Here is a 23,474-nt window from a genome sequence, read left to right on the forward strand (position 1 = left end):
AAGAAGACATCTAAGTAAAGATCTAAGAAAATGAAGCAGGGAACCCTGGGGATAGCAGAGGGAATATGGGTCCAGAAAGAGAGGCTGGCAAGTGCAAAGGCCCTGAGGTAAGAGCACACTTTAAAGGATGAGCAGGGAGGTCAGAATGAGGCCCAGTGTCTGGCAGAGTGAGGAGAGAGGGGAGACGGTTGGCATGTGAGATCTGAGACCTAATAGCTGCAGGTTTTGCTCTGATAGAGATAGGGGGCCACTAGGGGTTTTGAGCAGAAGAGTGACGTGGGGTGACTTGTTTTGCAGGATCACTCTGGCTGCTGTGTTTAAAATAAAGAGAAAAGAGAAAATGGCCAAGCAGGGAGATGAGTTGGAAGGCCCCTTGCTGGCCCTCTTCTGTTTGTCCAATCACATCTCTTACTATTCTGCTACCCTGTAGCCCTAACAGACTCTTCTTCCCTGAACACACTTTGTAGCTGCTGACCTATCATCCTTGATGAAGTGGCCTCCACTTTGAATAATAATAACACCTGGAATAACAGCTGCTACTTATCCAGCATCAATAATTCCATTCAATTTTTTAAAAAGTATTGTCTAATTTCACTTACAGACATTATCTCATTTAATGTTTATATTTTGTCCCCACGTATTGGAAAAGCTGAGGCTTTTTACAAGTTGCCACCAATTCGAAGGTCCCTGGGCCCAACCATAAGATAAAGAACAATTGATTCCCCTTTGGTCTCAAGTGGACCATTTGCATCTTTGAGGGTCTCCAGAACATGTGACCCTCTAGGCATTTCCTCACAGGAAGCCTGCACAAAGGGAGAGGGAGATGTTTAAGATGACCCTTAAATGTCAACATTAATTATCTGGATAGAAAAACAGAAGCAAAGGACATTTAAGGCAAAGAAAATAGCACTGCACAGGTTCAGAGGTACCACATGGGATGGTCAGGAAACTGCAGTTTACTGGTGTGTAGCATTTATAGGGATGCATTAGGCAGGAAACAGATCTGGAAGGCCTTGAATGGAATGTCATATCGAAGAGCTAGACTTTCTCCTATTTACAGTGAGGGAACTTTGAAGGGTTTTAGGTAAACAAACAAGTAAACAAAAATATTGTTTAAGCTTGAACAAGGTAAGAGTGTCCGGGAATGTTGAGGACTGTGTCTACTTGGAAAGCCTGCGTTCCTTTTAAAGGAAGCAGCCAGGGTTCTGGCTGATGGTTGCTGAACAGAAAGACAGGCCCAGTTTTGCCACTGGGAAATCTAGATTTTTATATAAAATCTTCCAATTTTTTATATGTTTGCAACAAGTTTTTTTAAAAATTTTGATTACGTATAAAATTTTAATTGTATATAAAACCCCGCATAGCAGCCACCCTCTGGGGGCTTCTGCCTGGAGTATAAGTAAGCTCCAGGAGGACAGGGACTTTGTCTTATTTCCACTGTGTTCTCAGTGCTTGCCACAGAGCCTGGCACACAGTAGGTGTTCATACATGTTTGCTAAATGTATATGTATGTGTTAGTTACTAGTATTCGTATTGTACGCTTGAGGAAACTGAGGCTCATGGAGGATAATAGATGACACGGGAAGTGGCCACACTCAGGTTCAAGTTCAAATCTCTGAACTTGGAAATAGACAAAATGTCTTGCAAGAAAGATGGATTAAGATAGTCTAAGAGTAGAAGAGTAGAAACAGCTCTTCGTCACACCCTTACACCGCCCCCCATCCCCTATCCAGGATGTGGGGACAGCTCAGATGTCCTGTGTGTGGCTCCCACTTGATTTTAACCCCCCTGGGAAACTTCTGATCCCGTTCTCTGGGACTGTTTTCCCTCTCTTATCTTATTCAGACCTAGGAATCAGAGATGAGGCAGCCCACTCACCACCTGTCCCTCCCCAGCACAGTGACATCTGTAAAACGTTGAGTTGCTAGCAGTAGCAGTTTCTTCTGGGTATTTCAAATCCAAACAAGGACCCACCAGATCTTGCTGGCCAGGATCCTGGACGACTAAATCCCTAGGGGTACCAGGTAGCTACAAGGCTTTTTCTGATCTAGTTCACTCTTTTACAAACATTATTAGCAGAGCTGCTCATGGCTGCTGCATACGTAGAAATGAAAGGAGGTGGGCTGTACAGCAGAAACTAACACAACATTGTGAAGTAATAAAAATTAATTTAAAAAAAAGAAAGAAATGAAAGGAGGTGGGAAAACAATAGAGCCAGTGAAGGGGGATTTGGGGAAATAGAATTTCAGTGGTTGAGGCTTCTAAAATCAGAGTCAGGCTAAGATCTACTCAGTTGACATAAAATCAATCCTTCCTTCCTTTCCCTCTTTCTTCCTCTCTTCCTCCCTTCATCAAATCAGACAGTAGTTTAGTCAGTCAAGAAACATTTGTTGTTCAGTGTTCAACAGACTCCCATAATTGGCAGGTGATGATTTGAATGATGCCCGTGAACTGTGTCACATTTTATTCATATATTCATACACTTTCAATTTATTAAGAAGGGATAAGGAGAGAAGGAGACACTAGCGTGTTTTGCCAACTATTACAATTCGCAGGGGAAAGCTGTTGTTGTTCCTCTATACAATTCTGAGAGTAATTTACCAATTTCTGGACTCTTTCCAGAATCTTGTATTTGAAGGTACAGTCACGGCTCAGTGCTCTGCTTTCTGAACCAGAACCCCATGCACTGCATTGCTGGCCAGTCAGTTCATCTTGCACACATTCATTTTCCTTAAATGGATTTATTTTCAAGTCCATCAGGGGATTTTTCTTAAATTTAATCTTTAAAAGAGTCTTATCCAAGGTAAATGGATAAATTACCAGCTGGTAAATGGCGAGTAGGAAGCTGGCCAGGCCCGACCTGCCTGGCTCTGTGTCCTTTGCATTAGGTCATGGAGGGGAACCCAAGCTTTGGAATGTTAATCTTGCCCACGGGCCTGAAGTAATATCCCAGGATGTGAATGTGCATGACCATCTGTCTGTCCTGGGGGCGTGAAGAAGGCAAGACGCTCTGTCCTTGACCCTGACTGACTGAACCCAGGGGCTGGATCTGGAGGTTTAGGGGCCTGGGAACCTCTCTCTAAGTGCTTCAATGTCTGCAGGCCCCAAGAGTTTCGCTGTTTCATAGCAGGCATGGCCACCTCCCAGTTGCTATTCTGTGCTGTGGCAAGTGCCAGCTTGTCTTCCCTTCCCGCCCAGCCTGGGAAACCGGAGGCATTTCTAGCTCAGGCCCGGACCCGTCCTGGTGGCCTGGATTCCACCGCCTAAGCAGAAAGCTCATCTCAGCCCAGGGACCATTTCTCCCTGGGTTTTGTCACAGAGGAATTTCTATTCCAGCAGTTCAGGGCGATGGGGGTGGGTGGGTGGCCACAGGCTTCTTCTCTCTTAAGCTACAGAGTGGTGGGTGGATATCAGTGTGTAGAGAAGGACAGAGGGGAGGGAAGGGAAGCTTGAGACATTCCATCCCTGAGGTTGTTTCATCCCCAAATCCAAGGCAAATAAGGGAGTTGGGAAGGCTGGACTGTCTTCCCAGCAGCCCAGTCCTGAGTCCCTGAAAGGAGGACTTTCTCACATTCCTACAGGAGGGTGGGAAAGAGGCTGGGTCTGGACAGGTCTGGAGAGCACCTGTTCCCTGTGGCTTTGGGAGAACACGCCCCGACTTGCTGAGCTCTCAGGTAGGAGTCTCTGGGTAGGAAGCCCAGCCTCTGATTGTGCAGGGGCTGTGTGTGCGTGTGTGTGTGCGACAAATAATTGTTTAGTGCATCCATGCGCTTTTTGCTTAAATGAAATTCAAATTTAACTGAACTTATCTGGCAACCCCAATATAGGAGGCAGGACTCGGTTGAACTGGACTGAGGCTGACACTCCATCCCCCTGTCTCTCCAATTTCAGGGAGGCAAGGGCCAGTTTCTGGACACATAACCCTGTTTTGACCTGCTCCCCACCCTGAAGCAAGAGAATTCCTTGGGCATTGCCTGTCCCACACAGCTAGGGCCCCTCGGACTTCAGACTTCAGTTCTGAAACTCCAGAGACTTTCATGTCAACCGGTAATGCTCCATCCTGGAGTCCCTTTGAAGATGAAAAGCTCTCCTGAGAACTGAAGTGCTCTGTTATTGTAATTAACATAATTAACAGCACTTTTGCTCATAGCCCTGTAGGAAACTGGGGGACTTTGCTTTTTGTAAGAAATACCTACCTCACTCTCCCAGGAGATGGCCAACCTCTTCTAATCCAATACGAGGGTAGATGTCCCTGCCAGCCCCAGTCCCTGCTCCCACCTACCCTGACTTAGCCTTGTCTTTTTCCTTGTTCAGATGGTTTTTCACTACAACAAGGCACCCGGCTCTCCAGGCACAGTAGCCACCCTCTCCCGGGAGATGTCTGTGCCTCCTTGATGAATGGTAAAGTCCGGAGTAAAGCCTTTTGGTAAATGGTAAAAAGCCTTCTGTCCGGTCTACCCTAGCTCTGGAACGGACAGAAGGGGTGCCAGCTGCTGCCATCTCACTTCTCAACCCAAATGCCCCGACCACTAGGAGCAAACTCTTCCTTGATGCCAGGAATCAGGTTGTTGCTGTGTAGAGCGGCCATGTGGGAGGTATATAGCATTTCCTTCTGAAGGTAGCTGGTCACACAATGGTAACCAGGGCAGCTAAAGGTCATGCCCAGAGGCCTTGTCCAGAGTCTGTTGTCTTCATTATTTATTTCCAGGGGTGCATCCTTCTGCTTTCCCCAAGGAGGTGATCAACTCTTGCACAGGAAGAGCCAGAGCATTCCATTCCCTAAAGGCGTAGCGTAGAGGAGATGCTCAGCATTACTAGTTGGGTTGCGAAAAATGGATGTTTGTGATAGACCAAAGAAGCATGTCTGCCTCTCTCTGCATTCCCAGGGCTCTCAGCAGCTCTCTCTGGGTTTCCTGACATACCTACTGTATGAGTTTTATCTGGCCTGTTATGTGATTGTAAAAACGTACAGAAGTGTTCTATGTTGTTACTATTGGCAGTGCAAGGCCTCTGCCCAAACTGGCTGAAGGTTCAAGAATTTTAGACAGTTGACTCTGATGACGGCTAGAGGTTATAAAATTTCCCTGTCACCCCAAATCTGTCTTCAACATCTTGGTATTGTCCTTCCCTAGACTCTTAGGAAATCACAAGAAGGAAAATTAGAGTCCTGGACCTCTGTAGAATGTGCTCTCAGGTCTTTATAGCCTGTTCCTCTCCCCACAACATACACAAACACACTCATCCGTGAGTGGCAGAGTCAACTCCTCCCCACCTTCCTATTTCATTCAGTTTAATTTAATAGGAACTTATGCTTAGACAGCAAATGATGCTCAATAACAATAATGGCTCATATTGAGCTTTGTAGATCTAGTCTCTTTGAGATTCAGAGTCACCAGAACATGTCAGATGAACTAGAGGGGCCCTGACAAGGCTCAGTGACAGACAGTTGTGACAAGGCCACTGAAATGACCTTCACCGTAAGACAGTAGTGACCTAGGGCCTGGAGCCCATCATAGGGGTGAGTTGGCTCTGGGAACGGCATGAGGCTGACGCTGAAGCCTCCTTCCAACCCACCTGCCTTGACACTATGGGTGTGCCAAGGGAAATGGCCATGCACTCATCAAGTGAAGAACTCGGACCCTAAAGAGCTATACCACTGGGAGCTAGTGGCATGCCTGAGACTGAGTATAACAAATTGGGGGGAGCTGGGGGAGGGCACAGGGAGAGCTGGGGAGAACGTCTGCTCTCGCCCCCTGGAGCACAGCCAGGCTTCAGCAGTGACTGCTGATGAATGTAACCAGGACTGACCCTTTGGACTGGGTCAGCATCATTGAGAGACTTGGCCAAACCAGAGGGAAGACTGAACTCCTTGCTAATCTACTCATGGAGAAACTTGGTGTCTTAGTCCATTTGGGCTGCTATAACAAAATACCATAGACTGGGTGGATTATAGACAACAGATATTTATTTCTCACAGTTATGGAGGCTGGGAAGTCCAAGAAGATTTGGTGCCTGGTGAAGACCAACTTCTAAGTTCTTAGAAGGCCATCTTCTTGCTGTGTCCTCCCATGGTGAAAGAGACGAGGTTGCTCTCTGGAGTCCTTTTCATAAGGGCACTAATCCCATTCATGAGGGCTCCACCTTCAGGACCGAATCACTTTCCAGAGGCCCCAGCTCCTGCTACCATCACATTGGGGGTTAGGATTTCGACATATGAATTTGGGAATGGGGCGCGGGGACACAAATATTCAGTCCATTGTACTCAGTGTCATTGGGATTCCTACTTTAAAAGAGACTTGGTCCCTTTAGTTAAAGGCTGAAGTACAGGGACAACTCTGAAGAGCAGTTATTCTTCAAATAATATATACCCTTCATAGGAAATAAACCTTAACTATCTTTTCTAAGAGAAAAGGCTAGTGTTTTCTTCATTTTTGAATCAGGGCTACACAATTGTCTCATTTTATTTTTCTTTTAATGATTCTTCACGGTCTTTTTGTTTTGGGAAGAACAAACACTGGTTCCTGGGTATATTCCTGGCTGGTTGAAGAGAATGTCCTCCTTGGGTCCCAGCTAACAATGCTCAACACTTACCCATGCTGCCTTCATCTCTTTTCCTGCCTTGTCCCAGATACATTCACTGTCATCCACCCCAGCCATCGAAGAGACTATATAGTACAGTTACTTTAGGATTGGAGGACACAGTGATCCAAACATTCATCTGGCTCCCAAATCCCCTCTTCAGGCAGAGCTGGAGGAGCTCTAAGTCTGCAGAATGAAGGTAGTCCGCCTTCAACACTGACTTAACAAGCAGCTTTGCAATCTGCCTTTGTGGAATTTTCAGTGCAAGAATTTATGGTAAACTCATGAAGGACATCTTTAGCTGCAAACTTTATTTCTAAAAATTTTAGTTCTAGTCAGAATAAATGCACAGAGAGGAAAACAAGGAGAAAGAAAAACCACAAGAAGATGCTAGAAATCTTCTTCATGAGAAATGTATGGTTGTTCAATATGTGAAAGGCTGACATTCTTGGGGCTTCACTATCTGAATAAGAAAAGCTGCCTCCAAAATGGAAGGTAAATCATCGCCCAAGGAAAAAGATTAAGATCACTGAAGCCTCCCACACCAGATGTAACAGGCTGGGCAGTTAAGCCTGTGATGGGAGAACCACACCGGGGAGTGATTTGCTAACAGTCAAAAGTGGGAGAACATAGCAGTTGCTGTCAATTTGGGCTAAGAGGCAATTATAGATTCAATTTCATTCAAGATGGTAATTCTTAACTTCATTTTTTTAAATGTAGGACCGTAGTCTATATCCTGAGGATTTTTCCCCACTTCTTTTCTCCTAAAGAAAAGCATTCTCATAAACTGTCATGTAGGTTAACTGGTGGTGCTCAGAAGAGTCATGAATTTTACAGGCAAAATGGCACGTAAAAGGTGAATGAGAAAAAAAAGAAAGCATCACATTTAAGTCAGGTCATCGCAGCCTGGATTAATCACTCCTCCTCTGTTCTCTCGGTGCATGGCTCATACTTTCATTCAAGAATTTATCATGTTGTGATGTCATGGACAATCATCGGCTTCTAGGACTCCTCCTTCCCTCAGGACTCAGCTCCCTGAGGCCAGGGCCTCTGTTTTATTCTTTCTCATAAACTCCCTTGCCACTCCGTATATGCCCAGTGTACATTAATGCGCTATCAGTGATTACTGAACAAATACCCTCCAGGTCCTATACTAGTTCCAGTGGCATATATGAAGCGTAAACTCATTTTGTACTTACCGTGATGGAGATTTGAATCCAGATCCAGCTGAGTCCAATACCCTTGGTCTTAAGCCCTTTGTAAACCTGCCTTTCCTGAGAAGGATTGATCAGTGAATGGGAGACGATATCAGCTTTCCTGCTCCCCAAATGGCTGCTTCTTCTCCATCACCTTGCTGGTTCTTCCTCATCCCCCCACCCAGCCCCTGAAATTTACAAGGCCCCAGGGTTCAGTTCTCAGGCTCCTTCTCTGTATTTACATGTCATGATCTCATTCAGTCTCATTTCTAGGCTGACCACTCCCATTTGGGCATCCTGGACTCTCCCCTGAATCCCAGATGTGCATGCATATTTGACTGCCTCCTGGACCTCTTCATTAGATGTCTAACAGCAACCTCAAATTTAATGTGTGATTTGAGTGATCTTGACATTCTTTTTTTTGATATACCAAAGTAATAAATGCTGTTTATGACTCCTTTAAGTTTACATAGTGCTCCAACATATTAATACCCTCTGAGCTTCAAAAAACCAAATACATTTACAGGAGTATTATCAGTCACCAAAATGACAAGGAGGGAAACTTTACCTTGCGAGAATGCACAGATGTTCTCATTAAGGCAGTATTGACCCAGACGATCATTTTAGTATCTGTCAAGATGGATATAAGCGTCTCTGAGCCCCAGGAACAGAGGAAGAACAGAAGCAGTTAACAGCAATGGGGAGCACAGCCCATTAGCTTGGCCCCTACGATCCCCTCATGTTGTATCCACGCCCCACACAGGAACTAGCATGGATGGCGTGGATTTCACAAAGTGAATTCACTACAGTCTCCACTGAGGATAATTCTATGAGGAGAGACTTGAAATACTAGTTTCAAGAAATGTTGAGAAGTGGGAGGAAGCCTTTGGTAAAAACATGAAAAAGTCTCCAAAGTCTTTTGGAAGTGGGCAGCATCAGTAGCAAATCAGCTGCTCCAGGAAGGCGTCGGAAAGGAAGATTTAATGTCCTTGTCACCCACACAGACGTCACCGTGATTTTGCTAAAGTCCAAATCGGTTCACATAACCCCCTTGCTTGAAATCCTTTAAGGGCTCCTCACCTTACATGGGATTGGGCCTCAATGCCCCAGCAAGGCACGCAAGGCCTTTAGTGGGCTGAATCCTCACCTGTCCGTCACTCCAACCTCTCTACTCCCACCCACTCACCTCAGCAACAGGGACTACAGAGAGTTCTCCAAACACATCTTTCCACCTTGCTCATGCTACTCCCACTCCCTGGAACCTTCTTTCCCAGGAAACCCTGACTCAGTGCATCCTCTGTGCAACTCCCCATGACCTTTCCTCTCTCCTCCACAGCAAGAGGAGCTCCTTTATCTTCTGGGTTCCTAAAACCCTTTGTAGACACCATTCTAATCTATCCCATGACAACATAATTATTTGTTAATTGCTTTGTTTCCCCAAAGGTCTTCAAGGGGAAAGCCTGAGGTCTGAGCTTTTTAAATCCTTAATGCCTAACATTATGACAGGAACATGGTAACTGTTTAGAAAATGTTTGATGAATGAATGAAGGTTTGCCTGCTAAGCCTCTGCCAGAAAAATGTGAAAAACAGAATGTAGTTACACCAACATTCCACTAGAGGGAGGGATGTAAAACTTTATCCCCTCTAGTGTAGCATTTTAGCCTTGTTCTCAGTCAGATGAATATAATCTGATAAAATATTTCAGTTTTAGGCTAGATCTAATATAAAACAACCTCTGATAAGCTTGAGGAAACGTAATTATTACAGGTCACTCTATGCCAGGCTCTGGGTTTGACAATGGGTAGTTCTTCTGGGTACAGATGAATAGAAAGGGTAGGCACTATATATAACAGTGTTTTACATTTTCAAGTTATGTAGAGTGGATTGAAACGCATTACAAAGCTTTTCTCTTTCCAGACATAATCTTGTTATCTAAAACATGCTCCACCTAGAAAGCTCATTGCTCCTTACACAATAAACGCTGTGGAATCCGATGACTACCCAGCTTTCTAATTTCCTGTTGCCCTATATCCCTCATATCCTGTCTTGAACACACACACATGCTGTTCATGAAGTCAGCTGAAACAATTCATACAGCCTAAAATCTAGAATCTAGATTAATCTCAAGTTCAATACCGATGTTCAATGAACGTGACAGACTGACAAACGCTCAAGGGCAGCAGATGACCCTCCCCCTCAGCCCCCCAACCCCCAGCGGCCCCAAAACCCCGACCGAGCTGCTTCCTTAGCACCCAGCATCTATCAGTTTAGCATTTATCACAGTGTCTCGTAACAGTCTGCATACTTATCCATACCTGGGTGAGGCTGAGAGCTCCTTGAAGAGGCTGGACTGGATCTTATTCTTGCCCCCAGCCTCAGCTGCTAGCACAGCACCTGGCACATGGTGTTTAGTACATTTTTTTAAATGAATAAATGAGCTCATTTCATTATACGGGTAGCAAGAGACTGATTTCTGCCAGCAGTCTCAGGAAGAGGCTGGATGGCTTTGGGGTGTATACAGACATGTACGCATACATGTGGTGGAGGAGACGGTCTGATTTGAGGCATCTAGCAGACAGATGTGTGGGTGCACACACACCTTCCCCAGAATCTTCCCAAATCAGTAGCTAAGGTGTCGGAGCTTTCATAATTAGAGAGTCATACCTTTGGATTATTTATGGCTCCTTGTCAACATATCTTGAACACATGTGCCCTTGTCATCACTTATATTATCACATAAATTTCAAAACTCAAACTTCCGCAGCATCTGATCTGTATCCTCAAATTGTGCTCCTTCCCCACCTTCCCATTCCTGCTCTGTTGAGAATCTCAGATAGACTCCTGTTTACTTTCTGTGGTTTGTATTAGGACATAGTTTGTCTTTTCAAATACATCACCATATGTCAAATAAGCTCTTTCAAATCATGTACACCATAATATTTGCAAGGGATTAAAACACATCAATTTGTATAATTCCATGAGTTCATAATGATACTAAAAATTTTTTTGAAAACTTGATTGGTCAACATTAGAAGATCTAGTGAATTGACTCCTTGTGTTGAAAATTAGTAAATGAAAGGAGAGAATCAAGCATTTCTTCTGCTTTTCCTATACAAACAGCACCACTGGGTAAGCAAAATTTAGGGGAAGGAAAAGCTTGCTTTCATAGAAATAGTCCAGCAAGTAAGTGAAGAAGAAATGATAGAATATCACCTCATGATAGAATTAGAATGTGACCTCTAATGAATGAACGAATTTAGACATTGACTACCAATGACTGGTAACATCACAGAATGAAAGGCAACCAGACGGTATACGCCTCCTGATGGAAGTATAAAATATTAGCTATAATGAAATCTGATCAAAGTTCTAAATCCCACAATGTATTCACGAGAAACACAGAGAACAGCAGAACATGTTCAACTAACAGTGTAAAAAAAAAAAAAGACGACAATTATGAGACAATCAGAAATCTGAATACTGACTGGTTATATGATGATATTAAATAATTGTTATCACCTTTTTTTTCTGGGTGAAATAGTGCCATTGTAGCTATGTTAAAGAAAGAACCCTTATCTTTCAGATATTTAAAAATAAATATTTACAGATAAAATAATACACTGTCTGGGATTTGCTTCAAAAATAATACGGGGGCGGGAGTTAGGGGTAGTGTGTGGGCATACAAATGAAACAAGATGGCCTTGCATTGAAGCCGAGGGATGGGAACATGGGAGTGTGTTATACTGTTTTGTCTACTTTTGTATATACTTGAAATTTTCCAAAGAAAAAGTTTTTAATAAAGAAAAACTAACACTTTTCTAAATATTCTGACCATCTTGTCCTAAGGGACAGCCACCCCCCTCCCACCCCTTGAGATCGTTATCCTAGGGAGTCTCCCCGAATTGAAAATACCCAAGTAACATTAATTCATCAGCCTCGCTTTACAAACTAGTACAAAAGATTATTTCCTGGACTGTTTTTACCCCTGAAAATACTGAGTCCCTGAGGGCAAAGGTCAAAGAAAACCCTGCAGGAGGGAAAAGGAAGGGCTGAGTGTGGGAAGAAGAAAAGGAAGAACAAATTTTGCCTTTATTACAATTTTCCCAGGGCCTTCACTAGTTGGCACATGCATCTTCTTTGTGTGGGTTTTACTAAGAGAACTTTCACTGGAGGCATGAAAAATATGTTTAAATTCTGAACTCTCAGGTTAAAATTTCACAAAGCATACCCTTTTATGTTGTCAAAGGCTAATATAAATATTTTCAGAAGCAGGCTCAGTGAGCCAATGATGAGAGCACTTGGGTGGAGCTAGGGCACAGTTCTGTCTGAACCTGGGAACAGTCTAGACCTGTCCATAGGACTACAATGACATGGAAACCAGGAGAGAGTAAAGAGTCACATCAAATGCTCAAGAGTATAGCTTTTCATAGCAGATCTCTGGAAGAACACCAAGAATCTGGTTGCCTCTGGGGAGGGAAGCTGGGGCACTTGGAATAGGGTGGGAGGAGAAAAAACATTGTATGACTTTATTGTCATAGCGCCTTGATATGTATGATGACATTTGCAAACAGCCTTTTGTTGATGTAAGTGACTGTACTTTTTATCTTGAAATTAGACAGAAGACAGATGTCTCTTTGTTTATGGGTTCCTTGGCTGGGCCATCTGCTGGCACTACCTGCTGTTTGCATATTTTCTTGATACTCCCTCCCCTCGCCTCCCTACCCCACCCTAACCTCCCAGAATCTAACCACAAAAATAGGATTTTAATAGTTTTAGTGTGACTTCTATAGGTGTGACATGGTATTGGACAAAGGTCAGATTCTCTCACAGACGCTCCTCTATTAGCAGAGCCAGTGAACACTGTCTTTGATGGCTCCTATTTCACCTTATTCAGGTGAATTCTGTGGTTTATGATTGACATTGTAAGTTACTATTAGAAAAAAAGTGTCTCTGTGTTTATCCTGTGGTTTTTAAGTATCCCTGCACACTCTGCCTGTCTCTAGAGTATTCAGTCCAGTTGCATTGTTTTTTCCTCTTTGTTTATTGAGATTATTATTTACTTGCATTAAAATGTACCCATTTTAAAGGTACAGTTTGATTAATTTTGTTAATTGTATACAAGGTGTAACCACCACCACGATCCAGATATAGAAAAGTTACTTACCCTTTAAAAGTTTTTCATCCCAATTTGCCCCAATTCAGTTTTGAGACACTTTACTGAGTTTTACTGCTTTCTCTAACATCGACTCTCCGGGTGATTTAGGAAAGGCACTTTACCTCTCTGGATGTGTTTTTGCTTTTATAACATGAAAAATGCCAGAAGACATTTGTTACCAGGGGCCCTTGCAATACTTTCAGAAAATGAGGGGGTAGGGTAAGGGCGGGAATCTCAGCCTTGCGCCCCCATTCTTCACATAGCAGACGCATGTGGCAGATCCTAGTGGGAAAAGCCTGTGGTCGCCTGTGGTTTCCATCTCCTCTCTTGCTAGTGTGTATGTAACCTTTTGTAAGCATCAGCTTTCTCATCTCCGATATCAGGCTTATTAACAAGGCCTATTTGTTTACTGTTGTGAGGATGAACTGAGATGCGCCGGCAGCCTTAAATGTTAGTTGGTATTTGTATTATGGCATAATATAAAGGCACTGCATTCAACCATCTCGGTTACTACACGTTTATGCAGTCTGATTCTCACAGCCAAAACAGACTCACAAAGTACACTCACCCATTTACCCACCTGGGTAAGCCCGAAGCCTGCCTGCCGGCCTTCCTTTCGGGGCTCGGAGAAAAGCTGCGCACGCGTGCATGCGCTTCCAAAGAGCCTCGCTAGGGGACGGAATGGGAAACAGAAGTTCTAACGCCTGTCGTACAAGCGCGACGTAAAGCGGGTCTGCTTTACGGCACCCTGCTTCCGCCGTAAAGCGCCGTCAGAAATCCCGCGTGAGTGGGTTGACGAGACTACTTCCAGGTGGAAAGCGCGGTTCTTGGAAGTTGGCTGACTTGACGTCTACCCCATGGGCAAGCGCAGGAGCCGGAGCCAGAGCCAGCTGCTCAACTCCCTAACCAAAAAGCAGAAGAAGCATCTAAGGGATTTCGGCGAGGAGCATCCCTTCTATGACAGGTATGGAGAGGCAAGGCTGGGACCGGCGCTGCCGGCGTCCTTTCCCGGTGGGAGCCCGCGTGTCCCCGCGTTTGGTCCGCCGGTGCCCCGGGGATAGTGACAGGGCAGCTCCCGCCGCGTCCCACGCTGCCCCGGCGCCGGCCTAGCTCGCCCGGGGATCCTGGCGGCTTCCCGCCTGAGATGGGGTTCTTCACTCGTCTTTCTACCTTTTGTTTAGCCGGTAGCTTTATGCTAGACGGCACGCCTCCTGTGTGGCGACTGGGCAGAGATTTTATAAGCTTCTTTTCGTTTTATATGTTTTTAAAGAATTGCTTGGGGGCTTCCCTGGTGGTGCAGTGGTTAAGAATCCGCCTGCCAACGCAGGGGACAGGGGTTCGAGCCCTGGTCCGGGAAGATCCCACATGCCGCGGAGCAACTAAGCCCGTTCGCGCGCCACAGCTATTGAGCCTGCACTCTAGAGCCCGCGAGCCACAACTATTGAGCCAGGGTGCTGCAACTACTGATGCCCGCGAGCCTAGAGCCCCTGCTCCGCAACAAGAGAAGCCACCGCAATGAAGCCCGCGCACCGCAACAAAGAGTAACCCCCGCTCGCCACAACTAGAGAAAGCCCGGGCGCAGCAACGAAGACCCATAGCAGTCAAAAATAAATTAATTAAATAAGTTAAAAAAAAAAAAAAGAATTGCTTGGGACCCTGGACATCACCGATCTATTCAATGACAATGAGGAAACTAATGTTTGGGTAGTTGTGGGTTCCTCTATTAAGTGTCCAGACTCTCAGTTATGATCTTTGCGCTCATCCCACCACTTTGAGCTGCTTTATCAACAGTTAGAAGGATAGTCTACTTAAGAAATTTGCTAGAAAAGGTGAACCCCGAGGGCTTTTATTTGCCAAAATTTCCCATCTTTTGGATGAGAGCCTGTTACTATGTGACTGTAGTATTTGTCATGTGGTCTTGTTAGACTTTTTCATTTGTCTGTTATTATCTATTTGGCATATTGTTACAAAACCTGTCCAAATGCATATGGAGTTTTTACTTGACAATAGATATAATGTATTTATAACGGTATAGTCTGCCATGTTCATTTAAAGTTGTATCATTAGACTTTTCCTAAATGCTACATGCTAGTAGTTAAAGTTTAACATTACCTGTTTCTTCTCAGGGTTTCCAGAAAGGAAGCAAAACCACAGACTTGTCAACTGGTAATGCTTTATACCTTCTTTATGATAGTTGATTCTGGACTGTTACTTTTAAGATTATATAGTAATAAAGTTTGGCTATATTTCCACTCTTTGATTTTAGATGTAAGCTATATTTTAGTAATATTGCTTAGTTTTAAGTGCAGATGTCTGTTAAAATGCCATTGTGATAACTAATATAGTATAGAGTATGAAACTGTCCTGAGAGATAAGCCTGTTAGAACCTGTTAAGGAAGCTTACCAGAGGGCTCTTGGTGAATCCTAAGAGGGAACGTCTTGTTTGCTTAACATAAAATAGAGTGCAAAATCATCAAAGGTCTTATTTCATTACCACAGACTCAAAAGTAAACTACACTTTTTAGTTGTAAGTTTTCCTGTTGCTCCTTTAAAGGTGCCACATGTCTGACACATAGGTTAGATCGCCTTATAACCTAAAGCTCCATGTGTTTAGTTGGCTGTCTTTCCACGTGGAACATTAGCAGTTCAAAGAAGAGGAAGAGCTTCTAGAATCATAGCTAGATTCGCTGTTTTAAACAAATTTGGTGCTAGATTTGGTTGAATAGATAGGATTGCATATTTGCAGAAAAGCTAGTGTTTATTTAGAAAAGTCTGAACTTGGTTCCACTGTGGGCCTGATAGTCGTGGGGTAGCAACAAGAACAATATAATTTTTGTTTTTAAAATCCCTATTTTCCTTTTAGTCAGAGAGTTTAGATACTTCAAGTTCTGAAAGTGAAGCAGAGAGTGAACCAGAACAAGTTTCTGGTTACAACAGACTACTTGCCACATTAAAGGATGTTTCCAAGGAAGATGAGGAGGAGGAAGAGGAAGAAGACAGTGTTATAGATGAGACAGAAATGAATCTTGAAGATGGCGATAGTGACATCAGTGTGGAGGAAGAGACGGCAGTAGCGTCTACTGATGTGCAGAAGAGTAAGTGTCTTTGATGTGGGTTTATCATCTTTGCAGGGACCACAGACAGATTGCCCCAGGGGCATGGTGCCTTGTACTGTATGAGCTGGGTGAAAGCACATGGATTCAAAGCAGAGATTCTTAACATTGTTGGGCTCTGTGATATCGTCAAGAATCTGATGAAAACACAGGACCCTCTGGCCATAATAATGCAGAAATGACATTTTTGCTTATGATTTCCAGGATTTCATCAATCCTAGTTCAAATTCCCCTGATTGAGAGGAAAGGGAACATAATTCTGTTTTTGTAATGGTCTCAATTTATGAAAGATTATTGTTCCTCCCCTAGAGGAACCAAGTTTAATGGAAGATAGACATAAAATATACAAAACTTTTCAAGCATCAAATTTGAATGGAACCGATAAATATAAGGTGTTAAAGAGATGCAAAGTGGTCACATGCTGCCAGGGTAAATGAGGGGAGGCTTCAGAGAAGAGCTGGGATTGAAAGCTTCAAGGAACTCTGTCTCACTCAGACATCTAGGTGACTATTTTTTTATTATTATTATTTATTTATTTATTTTTGGCTGCATTGGGTCTTTGTTGCAGTGCGCCGGCTTCTTACTGTGGTGGCTTCTCTTGTTGTGGAGCATGGGCTCTAGGCACGTGGGCTTCAGTAGTTGTGGCACGTGGGCTCAGTAGTTATGGCTCGTGGGCTCTAGAGTGCAGGCTCTGTAGTTGTGGCGCACGGGCTTAGTTGCTCCGCAGCATGTGGGATCTTCCCAGACTAGGGCTCAAACCCACGTCCCCTGCATTGGCAGGCGAATTCTTAACCACTGTGCCACCAGGGAAGTCCCCATAGGTGACTTTTTAATTTAACTTTAAAATCATCTTTATTGAGGTATGAATTACATTCAACAAGGTGTACCCTTTTTAAGTATGTAATTTGATAAGTTTTGACAAATGTGTATATCTATATTGTCACCACCAAAGTCAAGATACAGAACACTTCCAATACTTACAAAAGGTTCCTTCTTGTCCTTTTACAGTCAGTTTCCCAGGCCTGGCATCAGGCAACCACTGACATCTTTCTTTCTGTATGTATTAGTGTTTCCTATTCTAGAAATTCATATGAATGGAAGCATACAATAAGTACCCTTTTGCGTGTGGCTTCTTTGGCTCCTCATGTTGTGACTCATCCGCGTAGTTCATGTTAGTAATTCATTTCTTTTATTACTGGAATAGTAGTCCATTGTCTGAATATATCTGGGTAACTTTTTATATCCTATTATCTTAATGCCTATTTGCATTACTGTATTTTTTTCTATACTTTAAGGTGTCACACACCATTCTTAGTATTTTAATTTATCACTTGTACTGGGATAAAAAACTCGTTGCCTCAGACTTAGGGGTTTTTTTGTTTAATTTTGTTGGTTTTCCAGTTTTCTTTCATGTTTTGGGTTTTTAAAAATGAAAAGTTTGTTTTTTTTAATTATAAAAGTAATATATATTTACTGTAAAATTTAAGAGGGTAATATAGTTAACGTATATCTCCTCCACCCTGAGATGAACACCTTTAACATTTTATAGAACCTTCCAGACTACATTTTTATGGATATGAGTGAATACAAGTATCTACATATATTTGTGTGTATGTGCATAATGGTCTTGTACATTTCTGTAACTTACTTTTTTCTTTAATAATATAACGTGTGTAACTGTGGGTTCACATTAGCTTAATCACATAGTATTTCATTGTAAATAATATGTGGTAATTTAATTAGTACCCCATCGATAGAAATGACGAAATCATTTTTTTTCTAGTTATTTGTTATATCAACGCTGATTTGAACATCTTTACATGTACTGGGTCAGTAGTCAAGCTCAATTTTGAAACTTATGTCTTCTACCTGAATTTGCTTAAAAGTAAATGATAGCCTAAGGAATTCGATTTCATTTGTCAACAGAAGTGTAATTATATTTATGAGTAGTAAATAATTTCACAAAATGTTTTATCAAAACTGCAGATGCGGCCTTACCTGCTGACCCTAAGGGAAAAGATGGGCACGGGCCACCTGGCACATTAGAGGAATCCCCAGAGGAGTTTACAGATGCAAAACATGAGTCACTCTTCAGCCTAGAAACCAACTTTCTCGAAGAGGAAAGAGAAGGCAACTGTTCTCTGAAAGCATTACAAGGTCACAGCACAGCTCGTGATGTTTGAATTCAGCTGGTGCTTAGTATGGGTGGTTGTGGTCTAATACCTGTTAAATCTCCTGTTATTGGAATGAGCAGTAATAGAAACAGATAGTTTAGCAGCGAGATGTAGAGCTGGAAAGAAATGCTTCTCCAAGATCTTTTGTGTTTTTCAGGGTTAGGCAGTGTTGGGAGTGGGCGCGGCTGTTCAGGAGAACAAACAGTTGAAGAATGATAGCAGGGAAGGCCAGTTCCCCAAAGCTCACATCCACAGCTGGAGTCAGGGGAAGACTTCTGATTTTTTTCCCCAAGCAGGGAAGGGAGAGAAAGAGGAGAAAAGTACTTTGCAATTTTCTCTCTATCCTTCACTTGCTCTTCCTCATTGGAGCAGTAATTTTCCAGATTTGTGAGACCCGGCAGTGGCTAATCTGATTGGTCCTTATTACCAGGAAGCACCTCAGAAGCCAGAAAGCTCCACCCTGTCTCCCCAGTCTCTCTCTTTATTTTTGGCTGCATTGGGTCTTTGTGGCAGTGGGCAGGCTTCTCGCTGTGGTGGCTTCTCTTGTTGTGGAGCACAGGCTGTAGGCACGCGGGCTTCAGCAGTTGTGACACGCGGGCTCAGCAGTTGTGACACACAGGCTCAGTAGTTGTGGCTCGCGGGCTCTAGAGCGCAGGCTCTGTAGTTGTGGCTCACGGGCTTAGTTGCTCCGCGGCATGTGGGATCTTCCCAGACTAGGGCTCGAACCCGTGTCCCCTGCATTGGCAGGCGGATTCTTAACCACTCTGCCACTGGGGAAGTCCCCATAGGTGACTTTTTAATTTAACTTTAAAATCAACTTTAATGAGGTATGAATTACATTCAACAAGGTGTACCCTTTTTAAGTATGTAATTCGATAAGTTTTGACAGATGTGTATATCTATATTGTCACCGCCAAAGTCAAGATACAGAACACTCTGGGCCATGCCTCTGTCCCCATGACTGTCACTTAGACAAGCCTCTGGTAGGCTGAGACAGGGCTCTGCTGTCTCTCAGATCCCTGTGTCTTAGCCTGTGCCTGGGTGGGCGAGTCAGGTTGGTCTCATTCTGTGTCCTGACTGCCTTTTTTTTGGTCCCAGTGCCATTCTTCAACCAGCTGTGCCATTGAAGTTGAAATTTTAATCCTCCTTTGGTTCTGTTAGCTATTCTAGACAAGAGGAAGAAGTAGCAGGTAGAATTTGGGCACAAACTGCATTCTGAACTCAAAAAAACTTAAAAAAAAAAAAACCTGGAGGAAACACTAGGAAGCTTGACTATCCTGAAGTTTCTCTGGTTGTTTGGTCTGTACTGATATATTATTACCTAGAATTCTTATTTCCTATTGTTCACCTTTATCTTAGGTCTTAATGTAAGGTGCACTGCATTTGAAGTTTTACTACCTGGGTCCTTGAATGAGTCATTTAACTTTGCTTCTTACATGAGTGGGACTGGAAGAGAAGATTGGGTGGCCAGCGCAGAGCACTGATACCCTGAGCAATGACCCTACCATTTTGATCATTTGTTCACCTCAGTTGAGTGTTGAGCATTTATATTTGTCTTCCAGTGCAGGTTAAATCAGACATGGAATCTGCCCTCAGGGATCTTGCAGTCTAGTTAGGTGAGGTAGGACATGCACATATATGTGTTGGTGTGGATAACTGAGGGCAGGGTGGGGCACTTGAGAGAAAGTGATGACTGTCTATAGGGGACCAGAGATGGCTTCTTTGGAGCCAGAACTGTGCCTGACACAGTAGGCTCCTGGGAAATAGCTATTTATTGTGATAGCTATAGGGGGTATAGCTATCACAATAGGGGGTAACATTCAACTGATACTATTTGGATATATAGAAATGTGGTGAACCAGAGAATAGAATTTTCAGTTAAAGGAAGGAAAGCCACAGTGGCAGAAGAATTTGAGAGCCATGTAATTCAAAAATTACATTAGAGAGGTAGGTTAGAGGTGTATGTTGAATTTCAGACCGAGACGTTTCTTCAAAGGTTTTTTAGCTGGGGAATAATGTGATTAAAGAAATGCTTTAGGGAGATGAACCTGTCAGAAACTTTTAAGCTCTGGACTGGGATAAATGATGGGGAAAGTTGATGGGGAAAAAGATGAGTTAACATCATGAAAACAGGATGTCATTCACAGGGGAAGACTGGAAAATCCCTGTCATTTGCTCTAAGTGTTCTAATATTCTTTATTTCTGAATTAGATCCATTTGCACAACATGTAAACAAAGAACTGAAAGAAAAAGAAATCCAGGCTGTTGCCACAAATCCCAAAACTACCCACCAGCTAAAAGTAAGCATTGTTCCATCATCACAGTCACAAATGGAGAAAAGCAGTGGTCTTGGGTTTTAGTGGTCTCCCTGAATGTATGATACACACCCGTGGCAGATGGCTTGATAGGGAGCAAGACAGAGGAAGACTGGAAGAGCCCAGTAAGGCACAGACATAGCTAGCAAAGGCACTGGGAAGCTGGAAGGTGGGGACCAATAAGATAAGAATGCTTTGGAGACAGGTACACCAGGGTTTAGACCAACGTCTTCAAGGGGCTATCTCATGACCTAAGGCAAGTTAATCTACCTTTTTAATCTTCACTGTTCTCATCTGTTAGAGGGGGACAGTAATGCCTGCATCAAAATAAAGTAATTTATTTTACTAGAAGATACATACAAAGTGTTCAGTCAAACAGTAGCTACTGCTGTTCATTTGTTTGAAATATCTGAGATAAGTTCACACCTAAATTATTCAGTATGGAGCAGTTTTTGCTTCTTTTTTTGGTGATTTTTTTTTTCACCACTGATGCTATTCATAAGAATTGGTCATCCTTGTTTCCTTGTTTCATTGAAATTTTTATTGAGATAATAATTATAGATGCAGTTGTAAGAAATAATACAAAGGTATCCCATGTGCCCTTTGCCCGGTTTCCCCCAGTGGTAGCATCTTACAAAACTGTAGTACAATATCACAAGTAGGAAATTTCCACTGATACAATCTACCTGTCTTATTCAGATTTCCTCACTTTTGCTCCTGCTCCTTTGTGTTATTTAGTTCTGTACTGTTTTATCACGTGTAGGTTGCCCTGGCCACCACCACAGTCAACATACAGAGCATTTCCAGCACCAAAGATCCCTCCTCTTCGCTGGTGCCATTTTATAACCACACCCACCTCCCTTCCCCCATTCCTAACCCTTGGTAACCACTAATCTGTTCTCCATTTGTATAATTTTGTTATTTCAAAAGCGTTATATAAATAAAATCATACAGGTTGGCTTTTTTCACACAGCATAATTCCCTGGAGATTCACCCAGTTGTTGGCATATATCAATAGTTAATTCTTTTTTATTGCAGAGGTCATCCTTTCTTTATTGCTAAGATCAGCAGTTTTGTTACAGTGCAAAAATTCCCAGACTGGTATTCCACAAAATATTATTCTTTACGATTCTAATATATGTCTCCCCCCAAAAAAAAAATCCAAAACAACAACAAAAACCTTGTTCTATATCCAAGTAAATTTGGAAAACTCTGGGTCAAACGAAGTGGAACAGAGTCCTTGTTACAGGACTCAGCAGAACCTTTAGTGTCTGATCTTCATGTGACTCTTCCTGAGGGGGATTAGGTTTTGTGGTGTTTACCGAAGTTATTTGACCGTCAGGCCCCCTTTTCTTTTGTCTAGAGTAAATTTTGACTTCCTACAGTGTGGTCCACAGGACAGTTTGTGACCCACTGATCTAGTGAAGAGCTCACAAAGTTTCTAAAGTCAGAAACCTTGGGCTCTAACCCTTAGCTCTGTTCTCCCCTGTTTGTCTGACTCCTATAACCTCTGAATCTCAGCATTTCCTAAACTGCAAGAAGAGCATTATAGTGTTTACCTTGTAAGGTTGTTGTGAGGATAAAGTGAGAGGATCTGTAAGTTGTGAAAGGCCTTGGTAAATTATAAAGCACTATATGAATGTAAGGTACTATAATTCATTTCTAACTTAGTTCTTGATCATTTCTCCCACAGTGGCCCATCCTGGGCCAGCTTGTCTTTTCATCCAGGTTTCAACAGTTGGAAACCTTTAAACCCCCAAAGGACATTGACTTAAAGTCACTTCATCTCCAGAAGCCTCTGGAATCCACCTGGATCAAGACCAACAGCCAGTTCCTCTCTGGCCCCCCAAATTCAAGTAGCCCCTTCACACCCCTCCAGAAAGAGCTCTTCTTAATTATGAATTCTTACCGGGACCTATTCTACCCAGAAAGGACTGCCCTGAAGAATGGGGAAGAGATCCGCCACGTGTACTGCCTGCATGTGATAAATCACGTCCTCAAAGCCAATGCCCAGGTGCTTGCCAACAACAGCAGATGCCGAAGCCAGAAACTTGGGGTGGGTGATGATGATGACTTCAGGGACCAAGGGCTAACGAGGCCCAAGGTGAGTGGCAGCAGCAGAACTTTGCCCTCAAGGAGGCTGTAAGGCACTAACATATAGGTCCTGGCACTTAGCAGGTTCTCAGATGTTTTAATGATTGGAATAATGAATGAGTCCAAGAATGAGCATATTAGATGGGCCAGGTAATGTCAGAGCAGTGCTGCAGACAGCTCAGTGGACTGTCTCTAACAGCAGATCTAACTGGAAACTGGAAACATGGAGGTACCTCCATGATAATTCTCTCCTTAAAGATAAACCCTGATCGTACATAAGTAACACTCCACTGTAAATCTCTTCTTTGTGATTGTCAGAGCTGGATGGGACCTTAAGGAGCCTTTTATTCAATCCCTACTTATTACACATGTGGACAGAGACCAAGGACTCTCTTCACTAAGCCACATAAATATGTAAACCTTGGAAAACAAAATCCCTATTTTTGCATTGTATCATTATTGCTGCTTAAAGTGATGATTACATTTATGTGGGCTCATAAGCCTAAGCTCCAGTGGATTGGGGGCTTACATCTTTTAATTCTGTCTACATTTTTCATGATGTCCTGGAGCTAGATACTGTGCCGCCCATACCCCCTTACCCCTTAGCCTCTGTGTCTATATTGAAGAAGCCTCATCTTCTTAGATTCTTCTCATTGAGCTTAATAGGATTTTAGGATTTTAATACTGATATGGCTCTTAGAGATTTCTTAGTCCAACCCTCTTGTTTGATAGTTGGGGAAACCAAAGCCTAGACACTTACTTAGTGTGACAGCCGGGACAGTAACTTGGCCCTCTTCAAAACTGATCCATCATCCCTGCACTGTACCAAACTGAATCACTACACCCAT

General features: G+C 43.1%; 2 protein-coding genes across 4 annotated transcripts in view; one reads left to right on the forward strand and one right to left on the reverse strand.

Moving 5' to 3' along the window:
- Nucleotides 1–13,653, reverse strand: part of IRF6 (interferon regulatory factor 6) — a 36,937-nt gene extending 23,284 nt beyond the window's left edge. The window contains exon 1 of one of the 2 annotated variants that reach the window (XM_060294213.1): nt 13,511–13,653. The gene's annotated coding sequence lies outside the window, so the exon portion shown is untranslated. The remainder of the gene's footprint in view (nt 1–13,510) is intronic. The other variant, XM_060294221.2, reaches the window with a different exon arrangement.
- UTP25 (UTP25 small subunit processome component) overlaps nt 13,638–23,474 on the forward strand; it is a 31,724-nt gene continuing 21,887 nt past the window's right edge. Inside the window, exons 1-6 of one of the 2 annotated variants that reach the window (XM_070043692.1) lie at nt 13,638–13,894; nt 15,057–15,096; nt 15,794–16,025; nt 18,030–18,200; nt 20,429–20,517; nt 22,226–22,636. In XM_070043692.1, coding sequence (XP_069899793.1) covers nt 13,788–13,894; nt 15,057–15,096; nt 15,794–16,025; nt 18,030–18,200; nt 20,429–20,517; nt 22,226–22,636 — 1,050 coding nt within the window. In that variant the 5' untranslated portion in view covers nt 13,638–13,787. The remainder of the gene's footprint in view (nt 13,895–15,056; nt 15,097–15,793; nt 16,026–18,029; nt 18,201–20,428; nt 20,518–22,225; nt 22,637–23,474) is intronic. The other variant, XM_030872927.3, reaches the window with a different exon arrangement.

Source organism: Globicephala melas, chromosome 1 (assembly GCF_963455315.2).
Source record: "Globicephala melas chromosome 1, mGloMel1.2, whole genome shotgun sequence".
Classification (NCBI taxonomy): Eukaryota; Metazoa; Chordata; class Mammalia; order Artiodactyla; family Delphinidae; genus Globicephala; species Globicephala melas.